Source organism: Oryzias melastigma, linkage group LG5, assembly GCF_002922805.2.
Source record: "Oryzias melastigma strain HK-1 linkage group LG5, ASM292280v2, whole genome shotgun sequence".
Classification (NCBI taxonomy): Eukaryota; Metazoa; Chordata; class Actinopteri; order Beloniformes; family Adrianichthyidae; genus Oryzias; species Oryzias melastigma.
Genome location: NC_050516.1, coordinates 3463815 through 3478631, shown reverse-complemented (window position 1 = coordinate 3478631; position 14817 = coordinate 3463815). Strand labels below are relative to the sequence as shown.

At 39.2% G+C, this 14817-nt stretch overlaps 1 protein-coding gene across 1 annotated transcript in view; it reads left to right on the top strand.

The window, feature by feature from the left end:
* Positions 1 to 14817, top strand: part of LOC112145770 (integrin alpha-5) — a 54605-nt gene that overhangs the window by 22594 nt on the left and 17194 nt on the right. Inside the window, exons 11-19 of the mRNA XM_024271212.2 lie at positions 1485 to 1537; positions 1793 to 2001; positions 2075 to 2266; positions 2348 to 2393; positions 2904 to 3014; positions 4832 to 4887; positions 5291 to 5448; positions 7043 to 7180; positions 14500 to 14567. Of these exons, the coding sequence (XP_024126980.1) occupies positions 1485 to 1537; positions 1793 to 2001; positions 2075 to 2266; positions 2348 to 2393; positions 2904 to 3014; positions 4832 to 4887; positions 5291 to 5448; positions 7043 to 7180; positions 14500 to 14567 (1031 nt within the window). The remainder of the gene's footprint in view (positions 1 to 1484; positions 1538 to 1792; positions 2002 to 2074; positions 2267 to 2347; positions 2394 to 2903; positions 3015 to 4831; positions 4888 to 5290; positions 5449 to 7042; positions 7181 to 14499; positions 14568 to 14817) is intronic.

The following is a 14817-nucleotide window of genomic DNA, read 5'->3' as shown; positions in this document are numbered from 1 at the left end:
TAAACAAAGGAATGTTAGGAAATTAGCAAAAGGCTTGATTTTTTAAACCCTCAATTCAGAGGCAAATTTCTAATAAGTTCCCGCTGCGCTACAAAAAAAAAAGTCTTAAATGACACAGGTGTTTTTGATTAAAGCTAAAATTTAATAATCTTAAGATGGGAACAATTTTACAATAAAAAAATGTATATTGTTGGAGTGTGGCTTTAACATGTTACTGTGGGATTTTTTTGATGATGAACATATGTAAAGAAACTCAAGTTCAAAACTATATTTCTGAGCTTTTCTGTATTCAAATTGTGGTGAATTGGGAGCAAATCGTCTTTATGATTTATAAAACGCCAGAGTGTTGGGTAGCCAGTTAGCTCAAAGCCCCGTCCCATGTAAAATTAGGTTCAGCTCACCAGTGAAAACTTGAAAATCAGAATTGAAAATGTAAAACTGAGGACTGAAAGTGAAGATTCAGAAAAAAAGAAAATTCTAAACAGCAGTTATGGGAATTTTTTTTCAATCAGTAATTTTTATATTTATAGTTTTTTTTATTTATTTCAAGTTGTCACTATTTTTTTTTCAAATATTCAAGATTTATTTTAAGTTTTCAATTTCCATTTTTTTTTTCAAATTTTCAAAACATTTTTTTTCAATTTTTTTTTCATTTTTCAAATAAAAAAAAATGTTTTTTTTTTCATTTACAATGTCTATTTTTCAAGTTTTCAATCTGTTTTTTTGTTCACTTTAAGCGGATCCTGATTTGACCCCACACTGTAAGCTAGCAGGAGAGAGTTTAAACAGAAAGCTCTTCAATGGGTGATGGGGGTTTAGCTTACTCCAATATTCCCACCCACAAGTTGGAAGCAAATTTCTAATGAACTCCTGCTGAAAATATGTCCTAGAAAACGATACAATTTTAAAAAAAAAATGGCTAAAACCAGCATAATCATATTTAAAAGGCTACTGGAAACACTTTTACAATAGATCCAAAGATGAACGTAGTGGGTCTTCTTTAAGTTTACAGCTTTGTAAACAGGACTTTCAGAATGCACATTTTCATACAAGTGAGTCTCTTTACTTGGACTATTGAGGTTTATTCTGAGAGTAAAGCTTTTCTTTAAAACTAATCTTTATGCTTTAAATGTCAAATCCCTTCAAAGGACTTTCGCTTGAAGATGTAACATGATTCTCATTCATGGATCTGACTTGCGTTAAACTGGAAAAGTCCACAAGAGCTTAACTAAATGAGTTTTCCAATAGTCCTCATCCTCTGACCCTCCACTTCACTTACAGGAGCTGAAACTCTGAGATCCATGAAAATAAAAAGGGAGACTCTGGGGCATTGTGGGATTGAGAAACTTCTTTGGAGTGGTGGAGTGAACAAAGCATAGAAAGGACAGGGAGCAAAAAAAAAAGAAAAATCAAAGAAAAGAAAGGGATCTGTGCGCCGTAGTGTGATTACAGGCTAACCAGGTCTTGGCTGTAATGTGTTCCAGATGGGGTCCTACTTTGGCTACGCAGTGGCAGCAACTGACATCAACAGTGACGGGTAAGCAGAAAGTATTAGTGACTGGAAGATTAAATGAAAGCAAAGGGGAAAACCAGAACCTTGTGGGTGTGGGGAAGAGTTTCCTGAAATAGAAGCGTCGAACTTTATTGGAAGCTTTCCACATGATCATTGTGTGTCATAAAAATTTCCAATCCTACTGTGTTCACATGACTTTCACTTCCTCAAACCTGTATATTTTTTTCTTTGAATTAAAGCTCTCATTTGTAAAAAGTCATGATTCTGTTTTTCCTCCAGGCTGGATGACCTGGTGGTGGGGGCGCCACTGTTCATGAGCCGCGGTTCTGATGGGCATCTGGAGGAGCTTGGTAAGGTCTACGTGTATCTGCAGCGAGGCCCCCTGCTGCTAGAGCCAAGCCAACCCCACCTGCTTGGTCCTCAGGCCTTTGGTCGGTTTGGCAGCTCTCTAGCTCCCCTGGGAGATCTGAACCAAGATGGATTCAATGGTACCTCCTTCTCTGATGTCCAGATCTTTGCATCCGATTCCTTTCATGCTGATGAATGGCCATTTTGTTTCAGACTTAGCTATCGGTTGTCCCTATGGAGGAGAAGACGGGCAGGGTTTGGTTTTCATCTATACTGGTCACGATGAAGGACTGATGGACTCTCCTGCTCAGATACTCGCCGGCCAATGGGCTTACAGCTCTTTCCCGGCTAGTTTCGGCTTTTCTCTTCGAGGCAACACAGATCTTGATCAAAACGGATATCCAGGTGCAACAAAAAAATGTTCCACCGCTTTTCATCTCCAGAGCTTCTTCTCGATAACTTCACTCAGACCGTTTTCTTTTGCAGACTTGCTTGTGGGAGCTTTTGGAGTGGATAAAGCTGTGCTCTACAGGTAACACCAACTACAGTACAAATGTATCTGTGCTTCTTGACACTTACACCGTCATGGGTCACATGCTTTTTCACTCCCACACACCTGAAGATCATTGGCTGAGCAAATGCATGACAGTTATTTGAATAAGTGATGCTGGATCAATAAATGCAGAAGAGCAAGTCTTATACCCCAGGTTATGGGAGAGAGGATACTGCACTGATGTTGAGCTAGATATTCGTCATTTGAAAACCAGGTTCAGCCATAGGTAGTGTCAGAGAAGGTTATCTGGAGTAACCTCTCTGACACTACCAAACTCCCACTTGTAGTTGACGAATAAGAACGTCACCAATGGCGTTGCTATCCACCCCTGCCCTGCAACCTCCTTGTGACTAGAACCAGAAGTTAAAGAAAAACTGTTCAGATGTTCTGATGAAGTCACTCTAATCTGGAATATAGAGATAAAATGGACTCAAAGAAGTGCAAAAAAAGTTATTACACTGTTGAATCTGTCTTTGTGCTTTGATTCAGGGCTCGGCCGATTGTGATTGCCAGCGCATCTCTCACGGTGCAGCCGACCATGTTTAACCAGGAGGAGATGTGTTTACTGACCGCAGGAGATGAGAGCACTTCTGTTTCCTGGTATGAACTCTTTTCCTTTGAAGAATTCAGTTTGGCTTTTGTATTTAGTAAAATAAATGTAGTCCACAACACACAGAATGGCCACTGTAGCAAGAAAAACCAAAAAAGAGAAAAAGTCATGGTTTGTTCCTAGTTTATACGCTTTATTTTTAGCCAGTTTTTCACTGTGTGTTACTCTGTTTTTATAGATCCACCTCAAATAATCGCATTTTACTTTATCCCACAGTTTTGGTCTAATTATCCCAAGGTACATTTCTGGACCTTTGTCAGAGGTTAAGAAAGCCCTGTTTTGGTGCTTGTCTGCATTATGTTGCCATAGAAACGAGACATAATTGAGTGCTGGAAATAAAGATGGACTGAGTGTGAGGTCTAGTAATAAAACTCACTTGGAGAATTACTTGTAAAAGTAGAGATGTACTGTAGTGTTTGCCATTGAGAAAATGCTTTGGAAGCATCACTTTCATTTATACGTGTGCCAGCAGCACGCTGGCTTAGTGGTAGAGCGTCTGCCCTTGAGACAGACGGATTATAGGTTTGAATCCACAGTTGGTTCATCCCACGCTGCTCTCTAAATTACCCTCAGTGGTTGGATTTCAGGGAGGGGGTTAAACCCCTAAATGGTTTCTGAGAGGAGCTGGAAATGCTGTTTATTGCATCATCAAGGGCTGCATAAAATGAGTAGGACAAGTTCTCTTTTGGGTACAGACAACGTAAAGGTGTAAGTCTCAGTTTTCAGATGTTGAAACAGGTTTATCTTGTAGCAGCTCACCAATAATTAATTCAAGCCCCAACAAAAAGTACATTATTACAAACTAAAATACAGTTGTTTCCACTAGAAATGTCTTTAGAAGCCATAAATGTCCACAGCTATGCTGATGACAAACAGCTTTATGACTGCATTACTTTATGATTCACAGTTGATGCTCTTTCAGGATGTATTTTAGTTTGAATGTGAGGATGTGAAAGTTTTTTTTTTTAACAAATTGAGTTTCAGAAATGTTATCATTGGGGTGAGAAAGTAAAAGGTCAAACAAAGTTCACAAATTTCCATTCGGTGAGGTCATATCAGTGGTACTTTTGAAACAGTTTATTTTTAATTTCTTGTTTTCTAATTTTTGTTTCCTTTTCTGTTTTATTTCTTTATTATTTTATTGTATTTTTTACTTGTTTGTTTTTGTTTTATATTTTTATTTTAGTCTATTTTATCCATCCATCCACTCCAATCATCTTTGAATCTATTTTAAAAGCATTCTTTTTAATTATGTTTATGCCGTTTTTAGCCAATTTGAAAGCCGTGTTGTTTTCAAGGACATAGTTTCTGCAGAGCGACATGAGTTCATTAGAAATTAGCCTTTGAGTTGTAAGAGGGATCATTGACCCGCCCCCTTACCCATCACCCAAAACTGTTTATGCGCTCATCCTAGCTTACAGCCCCTCACAACCCCAACCTAACATGACAGGGGCAACTTAAATGGCGAGTAATATTGAAGCTATCAAGCCATACAATTTTGAGTCAGATATCAGCAAACAACAAAGGAAGTACATGGATCTATTGGTCTGCAAGTGGATGCATCAGAGTGGAGCGGAGGAGGGAGCTTGCAGCCCACCCAACATATTTCCTATGTACTTTAAAAAAATGTGACACTTTTTTTATTGTTCAAAGATTAAAACCTTAATTTTAAGTCTAAAATTATTTTGAAAAAGGCTAGAAGTCCAAAAAATGACTGTGGAGGCTTCAATTAGTATGAGGAGACCCCATTTCAGATGTTCTACATGTTAAATATTCCTTTTTACTTGTTTGTGTTTCAAACCTTCAGTGTGAGCATCAGTTTCTGCCTGGAAGTGGATGGAAAGCATCTTCCCTCTCATCTAGGTGAGGCCTGATCTCACACACACACACACACCCACATGGTCTCTATTACCTTCATTTGGTTGTGTTTCCACAAATATGCTGGAGCTCTCTGAGGTCCTTTTGGCAGTTAAGATTGAGATGAAGGAACAGGCGTCTAAACGTGCAGAGAAGAGTGCGTTTACTTTGTGTATGTGTGCATGCACAGGCGGGGGGTATTGTCTGCACGCTGCATAGCTTTGCGGTCTGTGCTAACACTCTTTTTGCCCCAAAACAGAGAAAAACAATGTTTTATGTTGTCTTATGGGTATAACCATTACCACCAACACATACTGAAACTGTGTTTCCCTGGAACTCAGATGTACAGATGATGCTTGAGCTGACTTTCTATTTTTCAATATATGTTTGTGTTGTATGTACGGTCAAGGCTTTGTGGTGGAGGTGCAGCTTGACAGCGCCAAGCAGAACCAGAAGGAGTCCATCCGAAGAACTTTGTTCTTGGAGAGTCAACAGGCCAGTCTTGTGACAACCTTTAACCTCACCAAAGGTGACAGCATGTGTCAGGAGAGCAAGATCTACTTACGGGTCAGTAAGCCTCTTTCTGTACCACCTGAACCCTTATTTTTTCCTCTCTAGGTTTAGTTAAATGTGAAGTTTTATGTTCTGTAAATCCTCTATTCCACGTCAAAAGGGGAGTAACTGATGTTTAGTTCCCTCAGGAGAGAGGTTTCCTTCTGGTATGAAAGCAGATGGACAAGTAAATGAGTACCGTATTTTTCGGACTATAAGTCGCACCGGAGTATAAGTCGCAGGGGCCAAAAAATGCATAATGAAGAAGAAAAAACCATACATAAGTCGCACTGGAGTATAAGTCGCATTTTTTTCAAGTAATTTATTTTACAAACTGGTTGAAAAAAACGATATTACATCATCCTGGAAGGTAAGTTATAACATTCATAAGTGAATAGAAAACAGGCTGAATATGTGTCAACACATATTCACATATTAGCATCGTGAAAAAAACGAAAAGGTGTAGCATTTATATAACATAACAGTTTTATTTAACTATAGCCTCAAGAACTCATCAACTTTGTATCTTTACTGTAATTAATTGCACACAATCTCACTCCATATCACTAAATCCGTTAAATTCTTCGTCCTCTGTGTCACATCTGAATAACTAAAGTAAATAAAGTAATTGCATAGATCACCATAAGAGGGCACTCTAGACTTACGGTCCATATCTCATCATTAAAAATTCGTATATAAGTCGCACTGGAGTATAAGTCGCAGGGACATTCAATCTATGAAAAAAACCGCGACTTATAGTCCGGAAAATACGGTACTTTGATAGTCAGTTCACAAAAATTTGTGTATGAATTTTTATGCTGTCCTCGATCACTGATATGATTTTTATAAATTTAGTTGAGTGTTGTTAAAAACACACTTCAGGCAATTTTATTATTGCTTCAAAATAGCAGAATTTTGTTAGATTTTAAATATATAAACTGAACAAATTGTTAAACAAGCTACAGTCACAGGAAGTAAATAAATCTTCAAGATAAGTGTCAGTGAAGTAAATATATCAAGTGAACTAAAGTTGAGTTTATTGAAATAAGTTAAGAAAAAACANNNGAGAAAAGTCAGTTTCTAAAGCATGTTTGTCAGAAAAACTCAGTTTAGATTATTGTTTTCCAGTTGTTACAGACACTTATATATTTGCTGCCTTCTTGTCATCCTTCTACTGTAACTGAAGCCGGCAAAACTTTGAGGATGGAAAAACTGGTGACATTTTTTAGGATTTATTGTTAAATAATCCAAAGCAACAGTCACATTTATGTTTTTTTTATTTTTCTTTACTGCTGGAGTTAACCAGGAAAGTTGACAGGAAAACTTTAGAGGGTGACGTTTGAAAGGATAATTATACATTCTTTCTTTCAAAATCTTTATGGATTAATCTGTTATGTTTTGTTGATTGTGATCTTCTGTTTTTAAATAAAAGCATAAATTATGGTGTTTATATAAAATATTTTAATTTTTCATACATCCAGTATATCCATCATTTAGTAGAATTGGGGTTTAACCTGTGAATCATTGATCTCCATTTGTGCCCTATCCAGTAGAACCTCTTCTGTTGATGGTTCCTCAGCTGGATATTAAGCAGTCTCTTTCTCTTTAGGCTGAAGAAGAGTTTCGGGACAAACTCTCTCCTATTTACATCAGCCTCAACTTCAGCCTGGATCCTCAGGCGCCGCCGGACCAACATGGCCTAAATCCCATCCTGGATTACAAGACAGAGCAGCGTATAGAACAGAAGGTATGAAGACTGACCGATAAAACATCATCACATTTATGTTTAAGAAAATGGCAGAAGTGTTTTTTTTCATTTTTTGCTCACATTAGTGCTCTCATACACAGCAAAACTGAATCTTAATAAAGTAAAAAGACCCTTATTTTAAGAAAAACTCGTATTTTCTGTCTTGCAGAAATACCAGCTGTGTTTCCATTACACATATGCTTAAAACTTTATCTAACTGTAACACTAATATCATAACTCAATATGTCGTAAAGTTGTGGTAATGTGTAGAGATGAGGATATAAATGTTATAAATCTTCAGAGATACAGATATGAAAATATGAAAGCAGATTACTGCAATAAATATATTTTTTCTTTTTTTTTGTGCATGTGAGCAAAATAAGTCGATCTCATGGGTTGCAACCATTGACAGTATATGAGAAGTGGACAGAGTGAGTGTGACATCACCCATAGAAAATGGCTTACTTCCAGTTTCAAAAAAATGTATTCAATTCAGTTTCCCTTTTTTTTATATATATGAACGCCCCCATATTGAAGACTCGGATGTAGGGAAAAATTGATTCAGCAATATATCGCAATATTTTGTTTGGCGATACTTGTATCAATTTAAAATGCTGACAAGGTGATGTTTTATTATTTATGAGTGTAGTTTTTACTTGGGATGGATACCGTACCAAAGCTTTGTGCCACATTGCTACCAGTATCAGTATACAGTTGCAATGCTTAATGTTATCATTAAATAAAAATAATTTTACAATTTTAGTACAATGAGAGACTTATTAATGTTCAAGTAGTTTTTTTCTAAGTCATACTCAGAAAAAAAGGGGAAATTGTTCTGGTACAGTCTTGGGATATATCGTGATATGTATTGTTTTGTGAGACATATATTGGGTTATGTATCGTGTTGACATGCCCTTGCCAATAGTCACCCCTATTGGAGCCAGAAATCATCAATAATCAGTGATTGGTCTGAGTTGACATTTCTATGGCAACCATTCTCACCAATCAGGAATGAGCTTATTGGAAGGCCACACCCCTAAAGTGAGTTACATAAAATCAGTCGATCAAACGTTCTGGACGTTCGATTTGAGACCACATGCTTTTGTTAAGGACAATTTATAAGTATATACAAAAATATAATAAAAGAAAAGGATTAGCAAGAACATGGGATTGATGGGATCAATCTATGGGATTGAGGCTTCTTGGAGCTAGCAGGTTCTTCTTGAGTTCCCTTCTCACATTCAGTCAAAGGAAGCCACACACTGAAAATGTGACATTTTCCTTCACATTTTACCCACATTCACTCACATTTCATAGCTTGTCTTCTGTCGTAGGAGCTGCACCGCTGGTTGATTAAGAATCCTGAGATTATGTGTCTTTCCTTTCAGCCCAGATGGGATCCTTTTCTTTTTAGCCACAGTCAATCACGGTTCGTTCTGCAAGTTCTGACAGATTTCTTCTCTGCATACCTTTGACTCCTTGCAGTGTGTTCAATCTATACCCACGAGGGTTTTATTTGTCTGTTTGCTTTGACATCACATTGGTTATTCTCTTGACAAAAAAATAAGAATTTGTGAATGTCTGTTGGTGTTGCAGGGACATTATTTTTTTCTAGAAAAAAAGACTTTGAGTGCATTAAAGCGCCGCTCTAAAACTCTGGACCGCCTCGATTCCATGGTCTTCATCGTAGGAACTAATCACCACTAGCATTTCCTCATGAGTGCAGCAAAGTATTGTGGATGTTTTCTTTAGACATTTATCAAACAATCTGAGATCGTAAAATGTCTGTTTCACAGCCGTTGGCTCCATTTCTGCACTTTAGCAGGTCTCCCTCTGTGGCTCCTGTTACAGGAAGGGAGTTTGGATGGGAAAAACAGAGAAACGACGAGGAGCTCAGGGTTTAAAAAATGCTCCGCACTCACTTTGCTGTTTTATATATGAAGAGTTGGAAGGTTTATGGAGGACCGGCGAGTCACGGTTGTGCAAAAGCACAGAGGGGCGGGGGGGGCTGACAGCTTGGTTGGGGTGGGGCGGTGCTCTGCTCCCTGACATCTGGTTGTGGTTTGTTCAAACATTTATGTACCAGTGGTTCTCGTGCACCGGGACAATGTGCTCGTTTAAGGGAATGATTCAGGGGAAGCGTGTGCTGTGGAGCATGTGCATTCATTTTTTCCCCCAACATTCATACCAGCATTTCAATCACTTTTTAGTCTCCATTTCTCTTTTTATGAAACGGTTCAATACGTGGGGAAGATTCGTCTTTGGTTCTTTCAGCTGTTCTTCACATAGCAGCAACGTTTAACGTTTTCCGAAACGACCACACTGCTTCCTTTCTATGCTCTATTTTTGCTGGTTAAGTGGATCAGGTGATTCATACGTTCTAATTCAATGACACCCCCCATCCCCCAACCTCACGTTCCAAAGAGGAAGTTCCCGCTGGCTCCAAGAAGCCAAAATCCTATAGACTTCTATAGAGAAATAAACAGCTTTTACTCCATCATATCTGTCAGAATAACCATTCTTGCTATGCTAACTTTTTTTTTTTTTTACATGGTATTGCTAATCCTTATTTTTAGAAGTATTATTTTCTATGTAGTTTTTCAAGTTCTAAACTGGCCAATCAGATGCCTCAACAGAAGTCAAAGGTCCACAACCTTTGTCAAATTTTGTGTAGCTCATTTTCAAGTTCTTGGGGTTGTTTACGTTCAACAAGCTCACTCCTGATTGGCTAGAGTGGTTACCATAGAAACATTGACTCAGACAGAATCAGACCAATCACTGCCTACTGACAGCGTCTGACTCCAACATGACGGCGTCCAATTTGTAAAAAACGTGGCGACTGAATTGACTTCAGTTAGTTAGAGGTGCAAGTAAGTAATTTTCTATGGATGACATCACAGTCACCTGGTCCAGTTCTCTTGTGCTGTCAATGGGCTTCACCTTATAGCAACACATACTCATCCCCAAGTTCTCAGGTGTCCCCAACTCTACATTTTTTGACGTGGTGGCTTTTCTTGTTAAATCATGGGTCCCTAACCTCCGGGCCACGAACCGGAACCGGTATAGTACCGGGACGAGGAGCCAAATCCAGTACCCTAACCCGCGCCTAGTGCCAGATGCGGTACTAGGTGCGCACCGGGCGTGAACCGCCACCAGGTTCGGGTTAGGATACCAGCACTGGACAGGTCCCGAGGACCAGTCCGCGTCCGGTATTGCATCTCGTACCGCATTTTGAGGGTTGCGGATCCTTAAACAGCCAGCATGTCAAAAGTGACGAGTTCGAGACACCCAAAACGTCAAAAAGTGACGTGGAGGGGTCCCTAACCAAGCGTCAATATGTGACGACTTGGAGATGAGATTGTGTTGTACAAAGAGGTCCAGGGATGAACTGAGGTGTGTGGCAAGAAAACCAACTGAGTGCTCTTTAAAACATTGATGTTCACAGAAACTTTTTTCCCGTCCCTCACTAGATATCTTATTTACAACTGTTCTGAGTGAATTGTTGTATTTGTCTATGACAGTCTTTTATGTTTAAGATAAATATCTATCAGAAGGGGGTGCATTTATTTGATTGACAGGTGACTTCAAAATCCTTAGCTCTAGATTAGCCATTATTGTGCTGGATCCCAACAGCTTTAGAAATGTTGTACCAAAAACACTTTTATTTTGTGTTTCATTTTGACACAACTTAATAATAAATTCTAATGTACATTTTTACTGCTTTTAAAATGCAGAACATAACTTATTTAGTGACTTACTTCAATGAAAATTGTGTTTTTAACATGTTTTTTGATGATGGAGGACATATGTTAAGAAAATTAAGCTTAAAATTGAATTTTTGAGTATTTCTTTATTTAAATCGTTGTGAATCAGGTGCAGACCAAAAAAAATGCAGTTTGAAAAATTTGGTGTTTGTGATGTAGAAAATATGCGGGAGAGGCCACAAGCTCACTGGAACAGAGAGCTCTCAGCAACAAGGAGGAGGAAAGGGGGGCGGGGATGCTTCGTTCCAACAAAAAAGAAACCATGTCCTAGAAAGTTACACAGGTTTTTGGATTTTTGTTAAAAATAGCATCATCACAATTAAGTCCACTAGAAACACTTTTACATACAGATCATAAGATGATGAAATATTTCAAATTGGGTTTTAATGGACAAATAAACGAAAGTGAATCTGTGGTTCTATCCTCCATTTACCTAATTTGTCAAAGTAAATCAGCCGTCTATAAGAGTGTAGCAGAATAGGACTAACTCTAAAATAAGCCTTGACGGTGGTGTGGTGGTTGGCAGGATCACTTCACAGCAACCAGATCCTTGTCTAAATCCACTTTGGTTTTTTCTGTGCAGCGTTTGGATGGACGTCCTTTTCTGTGGGTTCTCCGGTTTACCTCTCTGTGTCCCAAAATATGCAGAACTCGACTCTTTGGGGTAAATGTGAGCATGTGTTGTTGTCAGTCCACACGTGGCCCTGGGATGAACTGGCAACCTGTCCAGGCTGCTGTCGGCGGGATTCGGCTCCAGCAGACAGACCTCTGTTAGGTTCTAGCGAATTGGAATAATTGGAAACACAGATCAAAACTGAGCGCTTCAGACATCCGTTGAGTCGTGGCTTAGGAGGCTCTTTTAGGATCAGCTGGAGAAGCAACTCAGCTCAGTGCATGGGAAAAATGAAAGGAGAGAACATCTGGGAAGGTCTGATGAATTTCATGTTGCATAATTTTTGGGTGGGGTCACAGTGCCGTCATCCAGCCCACTGACCACATGAGCCAAAGTCCTGCTGCTGGAGAAACCCTCTTTCATTACTATTAGTAATCTAATGTCATGTTTGGTTTGGAGGTTTTTCTCTGTCTGGGACAGACTAATAACATAGAAATGGAACTTTGACAAACTCATTTGTTTTACATGCATACTAATAAACGAACCCATTAAAACCATGACTCATTTTCTATTTTCAGACTTCATTGAGGAAACAGTGGCTGGATTTTAAGTAAAGCAGCATTTCTCTTTGGGAAACTTCTGCCAAAGCTGTGCCTGCATTAGCTTTGTCTAAGTCTTGTCTGCATAGCAGTGGTAGTTTTAAAGCTGAACGCTTCCTCAGCAGATGAGCTATTACCTTATGCTGCATTCACATTGAAAACACAATTTGGGGCGTCGAATTTTAACTTTAAGTTAATGTAGACGCAATCTGAGGTCCTATGGCAGCAGACTTAAAAAATCAGAAGTTCAACCAATCAGGGACTCAGCTTTGGACATGTGATGTTTTCAGTGACTTAATCAAAGGGTAGAAAACAAATCCAGTATGGCTTATTTTCATGGAGACAATCATAAAAATGTCCTCTGTTTATTTAATTTTATTTTTCCCCTCTTCGGTCAATGCAGGAAAGCAAGTTGTCAAACTGGGCCACAAACAGACGGAAGTAACGTTTAAAAAGGCCGTCGTCCAGGCACAGCTCCTGCAGTAAATGGAAAAATTCACTTTTCTGTGAATGTCTCTGAATGATCTGGTGAACCCAGACACAGCAACTTGCTTGCTGCCGCCTCTGCAGAGCTCTCCATAAGGTTCCGATGGAGTTCTAGAGAGTCTTAAAAGCATTGATTTTTTTAAATTTGGAGATAATACCTTACCCAACGGCGATTTGATGCAAGAGTCGCATTCAGTGTGAATCCAGCTTTAGTCACATGCACCGGTATGGGGGGGGGGGGTTGATCTGTACAGGTGTTGCGGGTTTAGGGGTTGTCCGGGCCTGTGGAGGGTCATAGACAAAAGCGGTCCAGGTATGTCTCGCAACTGCAAGACTGGCTTGTAGCTCCATTTTAAAATATATCGTGATTTTTTTTTTTTTAGAATGGTTTGCACTTCTCTTAGGGTATTAAAGGCATTTTGGCTAAAAATCCTCTTTTGCTCACGATTATTATGCAACATTTTTGCCTTTAAAGGCTTCCGGGGCCATTTAAATTCAAAAGCCACAAAGTTACCGGTATATAAAAACTCTTACATTTTCTGAAACCTATAAGCTGAGTTATTCACTCACTTCAGTCATCTTCGGATCTACTTTAAAGAGACCGTACCATGAAAAACCAACTTTTTGAGCTTTTAAGTGTATTATACTGTTCATTCCTCACTGTAAAGAACCCCAAAGTGGTATTTTGATTTCTGACTAATCCTCTAAATCCTGCGTTCCCAGCAGCAGCCCCTTCCATACCCACAAAAACAAGGGGGTCCTCACAGTCTGACGTAACATCGTGAGACAGCCCCAGTCTAACACCAACACCCAATGTCTTTAGTCAGCGGCGATCAGAAAAAAAAACAACTTTAATTTTACATGAAAAATATCGTACATCTTCCAAATGTTTTAAATCAGTTCCAGCTCAAACTGATGTTTGTTACTTTAGATGCGGGGCTCCTTTAGGAGTGGGTCTTTGAGTAGGGTTGGAGACAAATTTAAGACGTGTGCGACAACTTTTGACTTTTTTTAAGCTCCATTAGCCTTTTAAGAACCATGGGACCTAAAATTTATGCCCCAGTGAGACACAGTACGCATGCTGGTTCTGGAAAGTTCTCACCTCCAATGGACTGAAGTTCAGAAATAGTTGAAGGGATAAGAACAGCTGAGATCTTCTTGCTGTTCCTTGTGGCTCCTGCAAGACACATGTTTTCCTGTTTGTTTTGCTGCTAAAGTGACTGATAGCCTCTTGAATAAATGCAAAACCAGCATCTCCAAGAAAGAATCTCTTCTGGGACGCTGTTAACTGTTGCCAGGCTGGTTGCAGCGCTCTCTCTAGCCTTTCTGCTGGACGCTAATGTTTCCCACATGTTGGACAGACGAGGCAACAATGTGAAGCGACACAGGAGAAAAGAACACATCAAGGGGAACGCTGTCAAATGAAATCACGTTTATGCTTTTCAAAGTCATCTGTCACATCAGACCGAGGGTAAGATGAACCCCCACTGTCATGTATTTCCAAGCTTTTTGATGGAGGCTTACTGGCAAAAATACAATCATATAAATGGAATTTGCCATCAAACCTTCGAAGCGCTGCCTCTGTTGTTCCTGTCTCTCATTCTACATGTGACGCGCGATGCTTTAATCTAGCTAACATGAAAGGACCCTGGCATCTGGTGGATGCAAATGTTCTCCGTTTTGTGCGTTCCAGGAGCAAATGTGTAGTCCAGATTCTCCATTATCCCTTCATTAGATCTTGAATCCATGTTCTGGCGTCAGTAAACACCCACTTCCTCCAAACCTCTTTAAATTGCGTATTTATCTGTCTCCTCTCCACCTCTTTCCTCCATTTACCTCTGTTATTTCTTCCACCAGGCCCAGATTCAGCTCGACTGTGGAGAAGACAACATCTGCGTCCCTGATCTGAAGCTGGATGTTGAATGGTGAGAGGAGAAATATTCATTAGTAATTGTCACAAATAATTGACCTTTTTCCTCTTTCTGCAGCAGGTTTACTGTTTGTATGTATTTAAAGATTTTTGCATATAACAAGACACCTTATGAATCAGTGTTGTCAAAGAAGAAAACTATATTCCTGCCATGTTCATTAAAGTCCCACTCCAAATATGTATTTTTTTTCTAATGTAAAATCGTTCCAATAGTTGTTTTAGTTGTAAAAGTACAGTTTTTAGCT